At 37.9% G+C, this 9,782-nt stretch overlaps 1 protein-coding gene across 5 annotated transcripts in view; it reads right to left on the bottom strand.

Annotated features, from left to right (window-relative positions):
• Window positions 1-2,446: 2,446 nt before the first annotated feature.
• TMEM39A (transmembrane protein 39A) overlaps window positions 2,447-9,782 on the bottom strand; it is a 32,287-nt gene continuing 24,951 nt past the window's right edge. For 2 of the 5 annotated variants that reach the window (XM_045540212.1, XM_045540213.1), the window contains 4 exons: window positions 8,490-8,838; window positions 7,512-7,699; window positions 5,497-5,617; window positions 2,447-2,925 (listed from right to left, as the gene is read on the bottom strand). In XM_045540212.1, the coding sequence (XP_045396168.1) occupies window positions 2,692-2,925; window positions 5,497-5,617; window positions 7,512-7,699; window positions 8,490-8,838 (892 nt within the window). In that variant the 3' untranslated portion in view covers window positions 2,447-2,691. Of the gene's footprint in view, window positions 2,926-5,496; window positions 6,647-7,511; window positions 7,700-8,489; window positions 8,839-9,782 lie in introns of those variants that run through there. The other 3 variants (XR_006732694.1, XM_045540215.1, XM_045540214.1) reach the window with 3 other exon arrangements.

Below are 9,782 nucleotides of genomic sequence, written 5' to 3'. Positions count from 1 at the left end.
TCACCCAACTGATCTTTTCCTATACCATGCTTTCCACATACCTTTTAATTTCCCAAATGTAAAGAACTACAAAAAAGATCATTCTTTAATGGCTATAAATTTCCTACTATTACTAAGCAAAGATGGTGTCCCTTCTCTTACATAATTCATAATAAAATACCCAGGAAACCAGTAATCTTTTCTCTCCCCTATGAATGTGACATCTACAAAGAACAGCTAGAATGAGCAGGAGCATGTTGAACTGAAGGGTTTTTTCCCGCTCATGCAACCATATCTGAAGTGGGGGGAGTGTCTTTGCGATTCCATTCTAAAATTAATTTTTATTTATTTCTTTTATTTATTCACTTGTTTGACCAACCTGGCATCTGGTCCTCCTGTACTACTTCCTTAGGATACAACCAAGACAGGTCAAGCCAGAAGGGGGCATCATGTCAGTTTACAAGATTGGACTATTATCACCAATCAGGGTTATTTGGACTAGTTTTCAATGCTAGTGCCAAGCTGGGGCCACTTTGATGAGATGTCTCTGTGCCTATGTCACCCATTTTGTTTTCAGCTATGGGGTAATCTTATCAAAATATTTCCCAGTTGTCAGGTGCAGTGGTTTGCACCTGTAATCCCAGCTATTCGAAGGCCAAGGCAGGAGGATCACTTGAGGCCAGGAGACCAAGAGCAGCCTGGGCAACATAAAGAGACCTTGTCTCTTAAAAAAAAAAAAAAAAAGGCTAGCCAAGAGAAGCATGTCTTCAACATCCTAAGGAAAAAATAGTGACATCGTAGCTTCCCTACCTTCCCTCCACTCCAATGACCTCCATAGTTATGCCGAACCACTTTAAAAAGCAACCAACCTAATACACAGGTTTTCTTGTTATTCATCTAATATACCAACTTGCTCTCACCTCAAGGCACTGTCCTTGCTGCCACAGTAAGAGGGAATTCGCCCCAAAGCTATTTGTATGACTCTTGCTTTGTCTGATCTTTACTCAAAAATCATCTCCTCATAGATGACTTACAGCAGTGTCAATCCTACCTCTTTGTTTTCTTGTCATGATTTATTTTCTATTTACTGTACTTATCACTACTACCAGGAAACATTATATTATACATAAATTTATTTATTGCATGTTCTGCACCACCTGCGCGCCCCCACCCCCCCACATTGTAAGCTGTGTGTGGGTAGGACCTTTGCATTTCTTAGTCACTGCTATATCCCCAGTGCCTCATATAGTGCCTGGTGGTCAATATATAGTGGTCAATATATATATTTGTTGAATTGCTGAATAGATTCAGACTGAATGCTGAATAACTTAACTTTTTTAAAAAAGTATACACATCAAAATATTTAAGAAAACAATGGTTAATATAAACTTAAAAGTGGTCACTTTGTGTAGGTACATACACACCTACACCTCATAATGCTTCCTTTGCTGAAAACCTTTTGGGAACTCTTCTGCAAGAATTGTTTTCAGAGCCAGTTTATAAACTACGTGATTGGTCTTTTAACTTCATAACTCATATTTTGTCTCATCACAAGTTTCACAGCATAAAAAACCAAACCCAGCATAGAAAACATACCACAATATATTTTAGGCTCTCCAAGACAAGGCCTTGGAAGTTTATATGATTAGTGACATCAATGGACTAAGTATATCATCTCCCAAGAATGATAACCTAAAGGGTTAATGCTCATAAACATGAAGATTCTGGAACATGAAATTTAAAACACACATTTTGGATATAGATTAAATTCTCTGAAGACATGGTGATAAACTCTTACATTTTACTTCTCATAACTCCAAACATAATGCCATTGTAGGTAGGTTGCAGTTATACTACATCTAAGAATGTTTAGCTGAGGACTTGCCCATTCTCCCAGTTACTCGGTATTTTCAACCTGTCTATATTCTCCAGACCACATGGCATTTCCACTCAGCTTCTCCCACTAATCCAGCCACACACCATCTCCGTTATGAGGGTGGGCACTCCAAAGACATTCTGTCTTATAAAGTATTACTTCAAATAACTAAGAGTAAAAGGAAAATCTCTGGAGATGAAAGAAGTGAAAGAAAAGGAAAACTGACAGCAAAACCCTGAGTCTCAGCATAGGAGCTTATGCAAGAGTATATTTACAGGTCACAGGGTAGAAGAGACCAGCTGAGTCCCTATCTCAGAAATGCTTCCTCCTAGGCAATAAAGAAAACCTCACTCAGGACTTTAACCAACTCTTTTCTCTATGTATTTTAACACTACTAGCCTGCTGAATTAAAAGAGAATGGGTGCTGGCAGGCAACTCCACTGATCTGCCTTTCTGTAGCAATAATTACTGGCCAGCTGAGGGCTGAAGATCATGAGAAGAACTGGAAGGAAAGCAGATACACCAAAGGTACTGTGTCAAGTAATATATGAGATGTGTTCATAAAGGAATGAGTTACTCCAGAGCCATACAAACAAATTAATCTCTTTACTGGAGAGGCATACCTCTCATATGTATATTATTCAAATATACTAACACATGAAAGATCACATCACCTTGTTTACGGATACATTTAATATCCCTTACCCTTCCCGACTTTCAAAACATAATAGTATACAAAATATAAAATATCTTAAATATTTATAAAAATTGCAAGAAAAAAATAGAACGTATGAAAATATTTTTATCTGAGTTCTCCCTCATTGTTGAGAGGCAGCTTAGTTTGCCTTCAGTTCGTAACTGTTGAGTGGGTAGGAGTATGCCCTGCCTAATACTATTCTGTCCCGGAGGAGCTTAAATAAAACATAGTAGTTGCAGAAGAGGATGAGAGCCATGGAAAGTGTGTGGTTCCACTTCTCCGACCGCAGCAGGGAATATAGCTGGTAGAAGACGACACTGCCCTCAATAAGGATAAGCAGATTTAACAGCCTTAATGGTCGATGAAATAGAAACTGTAAGGAAGTTAAAAAGCAAAACATTATTTTGTAGAAAAGACTGTCGTTATTCTTGCATTCATTTTCTTACAATAATTTCATATTTACAGGTTCCTACATGCAATAACAAGTAGATCTGCTTATTGAATATCAATCAGGCTATTTCTTTCTATAGAGATCCAAACTTCTTCCTTTTTGCTAAAGGAATGATGAAATAAATTTTATTTCAATGTCCCGGAGACATAAAAAGAGATATGCCCAAAAGAACACTACCTAAAAAGATTTTTCTTAGATTGTATCTTAGATATGTATTTTATTTAAGATAACCAAAAGTATATTTATCTAAGACAGAGGTTGGATAAAGGACCAAATGGGAAATATTTTAGGCTTTGCAAGAGGCAAAACTTGAGGATATTATGTAGGTACATACATAAGCACTTAAAATGTAACCATTTAAAACTGTAAAAACCATTCTTGGCTTGTGGGTTAAGACATAAACGCCAACATTAGACAAGTTTGGGGAAAAAGGGAAGTTACAAGTTGAATATCAATAAAATTGTTTCTTAATTTGTCCTTAAACTCTTTACCCACCATGGTCACTGACCGAAATCCTCTATACCACATACTTCTGCTGTTTGTTTATTTATTTTTTTCTGGATATTAAGAAGGAGGGTGCACAAAGACAGGATAAGGAGGAAGGAAGGAAAAATGAATCAGAATTAGACTTAGACCAAAAACAGGGCTTACTATTTTCACTCCCACCAAATTCTTCATTCTAAGAGGCTAAATCCTGGTTTACTAATAAAAAGGTATTATGAATATAAGATATAGGCCATAGGTTGCAAAGGTACATTACCTAACAATTCAGCTTAACCAGTCTAGGACTAAATTTAGATGACGAGAGACTGCAATAGTGGTAGTGTTTCAAATCTAAAAGAATTAATTTAGATGGAATTTAGATCTCAGAGCTTACATCTGAGAATGAAGCCAAATTATCGTGACAGCTCTGAAAGGTACCCCAGTTTGGGAGGAAGAAATGTTTACCCCAGAGTCTAATAGCTATAGGTAAAAGGCACATTTTAAATGAGTGTTCTCAAATTTCAGTGTGCCTAAGAATCATTTCCAAATATGCAAATGCTGCAAATTCCTGGGATCATATAGAGATTCTGGTTCAGAAGGCTGGGATGGGAGCCCTAAATCATGGTTTTTAAAGAGTGGACCAGGTGATTTATATGCAGGTGGCCCAAGGACCACCTTGAAAAGCACTTATTTAACTATCTATCTGGTCATACAAAATCAGTAATAAGTTAATTTGCCTAATCTTTCTTCTATAGTTTTCACCTGATTCTTCCGCTGTCCAAAGCTAGCAGGGAAAATACTTATTTTTCAAACAGAAAATCCTAATGAAATATCTGGCTACGACAGGTTTCAAGGGTCTGAAAGGACCAACAGAAGTTATTCATGATCTAGAGAATTCAGCTGGCTGAATTAAATATTCTATGTAGAAATCAAATGCTTGTGTAATTGTGACTTAAGTCCACTCCCATCTTAAGGCAATTCCACTGGAGTCAAGGAGATGCTTGTAGCTTTCTCATTCAAGAGCCTTGCCCTCCCATGTTCTTCCCAACCCCCAACCTGCCCCCCTCTTCCCTCACCATGGTATTTACAAGCATCAGCAAGTTCCGGTATTTAATTGAAAGATCCCTTAGTAGCAAACACCTGTAGAACCAGGACCCCTCACAAATGAACTGGGAGGGAAAAAGAGAGAAAAGGATGCAAGTATCTCAAAAAAAAAAAAAGATGTCCAATTGTAAGAATAGGATCTCCATTTAAAGGCAATGCACTGCACTATGGGCATTTTTACTAAGAACAGCTCCCTAGGTGCACCTTCTCTTCCCCTCTCCCATTGGTCTGCTGGCCTTTCCTTTGTAAGGAAGTATTTCTGCCTCCTACAGCCAGAATTTCTGGAAAACTGAAAGACCAAATAGAATATACACGAGGCATGAGTTCAAATGGGAAAGAAGCTGGATTTAGTAGGTATCTGTTGTCTTTTCCTTTTTTAACTTTCAAGCTTTTTTCCTTTTAATCCAGGTAAAAGTTAGGCCACAGAGGATGGCATTTGACTGTTTTCCAAAGGAGAAGTTAAGATATTTTGAGGAGATAATTATATAACAAATACCAAAAAGTAAAGTCAACACTATCACTACATCAAATATCACTTATGGACACACAGATACTATATACTTTAAAGATACCACTAAACCAAACCATTACAAAATAAAAATTGTAAGATAAAAAAGGAAGTCTTAGATAATTGCCTACTTGTTTCATGTAACACTAGATTCAACAAATTCCAATATAACTAAATAAAGCAGTCAAAGCTATTGTAACTGGAAATAATAATATATGACCTTCCAACTGCCTTTCACAAGACATTTCCAAAGGACGGGGCCACTGTTAACAGTAGTAGCAATAATTACCGTGTATTAATTTCCTAATATGTGCTACACACTGTGCTAGGTGCTTACACATAGAGTGGCCTCCTAACACCCCTACGCTTATGTTTGAAAATAAATAAGCGGTACTTGCATAAAAGCGGGCATGGGATACATCTGAAGGCACTGCCACGTTGTAAGGCCCCATGGCTCTATATAAACATCTGCTGTGCCGCACCAGCACCCCTTGAGGCCATATTGTATTTTCTGACCAACTAAGGGAAAAAGAAATGCAATGTTAGCATATTGGCAATTACAGACAAGATAGTGTCTGGCAAGGCCAGCTATATTTCTATGGAAGGGATTAAGTATTCAAGGCTTCATCTGTCTGAATTCTGAAAATATAGTAATTCCATGGTCAAACTGGAAATAGTTAGAAAGGATTCGTTATTATAACTTTATTGCTATATAGTACAGAGTGATACAGTTAACTTAGTGTTGAAGACTTAAGAGACTTAGAAGAATGAGCAGATATAAATGCGTAAGTAAGGCACCTAATGAGCCAGAAAACAGAGTATAAGCAGGTGGACTGTCATCGTCATCCCAAGTAAGCAGAGTCCACCGGCAGAAATGCAAGAGGGAATAAACAAGAAGAGAAAGCTAATGGCCGTAAGAGTAATGGAGAAATTAACACACTGTCAAACTAGCAGAATTATATTCCCCAAAGCGACAGAAAATCAGTTTGCTTAGCATATAATTCAAATACCTCACAAATGTGAGAAGGTATACAGCAGAATACAGAGAAACACGACATATACACAGAGTTTTCTTTTTACCGCTTTCTTGGTTTATTTTTACAGAGGTTTCTCTAGGGAAAAGAAGTTAAGGAAGAAGCAGCTTCACTCTTTCCAGCATCAACGTAATGGAGTTGGGGTGGGGTGGGGATCTTCAGGTTAAGCTTTTAAAAAAAATCTAAGTTAATTCATCTCTTCCTCATTTTGGAAAGGTTAGTTTCCTAGGGTAAGAACTGGGACAGCAGTTTAGATATGTTAAAAAAAAAAATTCTAGCACCCTGAAGCTTTCCCAGTTCAGAAAATGTTCCACCGGCCTTGCTCACACTTACCAGCATTAAAGTGATGATACACCTCATGGCCATGTGCCATCAGTAGCCTGAAGATGTACAGTACTAGTACTGTGGATTGTATTTTCAATTTTTATTGAAATCTGTCCTTTGCCCACAGTCGGGTTTCTTTTCAGCCTGGCCCAATCTCTTTCAGTTCCTGGGCTTGAAGGCCTGTGCTAATCTGTATCAGACATCAAGGCAGATAATTGAAGGGAGAACTCTGAGGGGGAGAGGGGAAGGGAAGGTCACCTCAATCTGTCCCACTTAATTAGGAAAGAATTTCTAGGGGATGAAATTTGTGAAATGTTCAAATTATAAAAGGGGGGAAGATGAAGATGGTCCAGGTCTGAGAGAAAGGTATGATGACAGGCTCAGAAGTGAGAGAACAAAAGGGTTCTAAAGTTAGCTCTTTTGGATAATGGGCCATGCAGAGAAATGACTGATAAGGGGGATATGAGAGGAATACTTAGAACTCACGGTGAGGGACAGTTTTCATTTAATATGGGAGAAGCAGGGAAATATTCAGCAGAGAGTTTAGAAAGAAAAGAAAAAAAAAACAGTAAAAAGTATAGGCAAGAAAAATTACTAAAATAAACCTGCATGTATTAGAAAGAAAAAAATGAGGGAAGCAAATTCCAGCTGTCTAAATGTGAGATGAGTTGCTAGCAACTACGTAGCTGTGGAAAAGAAGATGAGAAAACAAATATTAAAGTGTTCTAAAAAGAATTAAAAATATATCATGATTCTTTGAATTTGGGCAAAGGGGTAAGACTTAAAGAGAATTCCAAGGGTACAGCCTGGGAGATAAATTATATTCGCTAAAGTGACTGTGCAGCTGAAAAGTAGAAGGCATTTAAGGAAGGGCTGGGGATGGTGGTGGAAATGAGTTAATATCCCCTGTGTTTGGTTTAGCATGATGACAAGCATCCATATAGACAAAAACTAAAAATTAAATGTTCAAAGCCAAGAATGACATAAAGAGCAAATAAACATGATCAGCAGCATGTAGAAAAGTGTTACATGGTTTTACCCTCTATCCTACTCACATGTGCTGTGGAGCATTGCTGTAGGACCCATGTTCAAGCTTCTGCCACTTGCCCAGGTGAGCAGCTGATTTATGTAGCAAATCACAGTATTTGGATGGCAGCAGCTGTGTGGTGAGCATGACAAAAGCATTGATCCACACCATAATGAGGTGCTCGCATGACCAGCGCATGTCATAGTACTGGGTACTCTGGAAGAGATCAGAAGAGAGAGAAATGATCCATGCACTGGCGAACAGAGGCAGGAATGGGTGCGTGTACATATGCCCTGCAGACAAATGCCACACTGAGTCACACATGCACTGGTTGTCCTGCTGTCCGTGCAGAAAGTTCAAGAGCAGAGTCTTCCAAAATCCTTCAACCTGACTCTCTGGCTGTATGAGTTAGGGCTGGAGGGAGAGGCAATTATATTTTAAGTGTTTCCTTTCTAGAAGAACTGAGTGCTCTCTGAAGGACCACTCCGGCTGCAGAAGTGCTTCTGAATGGGTGAAAGAAGGGCACTAAAATGTCCCAAAAGATTTTGGGCCCAAGTGACATCCAGATCATTTTTCTTTTCTATTGAAGTAAATTGAAGTTTAGATAAAGGTTAGTTTAAATTCAAGGAAACTCCTGATAACCATGTTAATGTCAACCACAGTAGGCTAAATTCTGTTGAAACCTTGGTCCTTTTAAGCTACTACATACTGATTCTATTACAAGTACATTTTAATTATCCCCAGAAACTAAAAAATACTTTTAAAAAAAGAGAAAAGAAAAAAGAAAGAAAAGAAAAAATGGGGGGACCACTACGGGTGCATCACATATACAGAAATACCTATCCGCCAACCAGGAGCGGTATTAGTGCACTCCAGATGCAGCCGAACTCCACCATCCAGGCTGCCAAAGGGGAGACAGAGAAAAGGGGGATTAAACAAGAAATACCTAGTTTATATAATTCACACACAAATCCAGGAAGCACATAAAAGCAAGATAACCACTTACCTTCACAAAACACAGGGGGAGAAATGCAACATAGTAGGCACTGAAGAGGGAGTTGAAGAGAACTTCTTTGATTCTGTGGTTGAAATCTGCTTTTAGACATTCTACTTCGTTGCGAATGAGGTCTGGAGATAACGGGCAGCTGTGAGTGGGGATGGGCGTGGCATTATTAAATTGTTCTTTTAGAGACTCCAGCAATAAGGAGAGAAAGTCTTTGGATTTGGCCAAGCCACCCACAGTTGAGGCACTTTCCTCTACCACCTGGTGCTGAACCACATAGTTATAGTCTGTGAGAAGAAGATGAGCTCTGCTATCTTGATGAAAACAGCAGAGGGGAACATAAACACCAAACCTGTAAAACAAGTTGAATATGAAAATGAGTCCCTAGATACCACCTAAGATCAAATCTTACAACGTCAATAAAATAGTCCACTAGAATAAACATAACTCAAGAAGGATTTTGCTGATGGTAAATTCATTATTTGGGAAGCTTTTTTTTCCCACAAAAGCAGTATACACTCATTGCAGAATAATAGAAAACTACAGAAAACCATAATAACAAAATATAAATCACCTAGAAATAATCATTTTTATAACCCCGGTGCACATTTTCTAACTTGTAAACTTTACATATATATAGTTACCTATACTTTTTTCCTTTTATATGCTTGGCCTCATACAGTATAAATTGTTTTAACTTTGTGCATGTGTATGTATGTGGGTGTGTAGTGAGTATTTTCTCATGTCTAAATATTTTTCTATAAGAATTTTTAAAGACAGCACAGTGTTCTCATATAGATGTACCATAATTTACCCATTTGTCTCTTGTTGGAAACAGGCGGTTTCTTATTTTCCACTACCATAAGTAACAACAGGATAAGGATTTTCCTAACACACATCTTTGTGAACATCTGGTAGTTTTCACATGGCTTGCCCTTCACCTCAAATGTCCCTTTCTTAGTGAGGGGCCCTCCTGTCTCCCTAATATAGCACTCACCCTAATACCACAGGCACCCCTAGTTCTCCTTTCCTGGTTATTTTTCTCCACAAATCTTACCACTCCACATAGTTTACATGTTTATTAGGTTTTCGATTTTGGGTTTTGTTTTTTTTTTCTTAGTCTTTCTTCCCCTCACTACAAGTTAAGTTCTATGAACCAGAGATTTCAGTGTGCTTAATTCACTGCTATATCCTTGGTACCTGAAATAGTGGCTGAAACATAGTAAGAACCCTATAAATATTTCATGAAATAATGAAAAAATTCTAGAAGTAAAAATACATTTCTAGAAGTAAAAT

The sequence above is a fragment of the Lemur catta genome, chromosome 1 (assembly GCF_020740605.2).
Source record: "Lemur catta isolate mLemCat1 chromosome 1, mLemCat1.pri, whole genome shotgun sequence".
Taxonomy (NCBI): Eukaryota; Metazoa; Chordata; class Mammalia; order Primates; family Lemuridae; genus Lemur; species Lemur catta.
The sequence above is the reverse complement of the archived record's forward strand: the minus strand, read 5'-3'. Positions and strand labels throughout refer to the sequence as shown.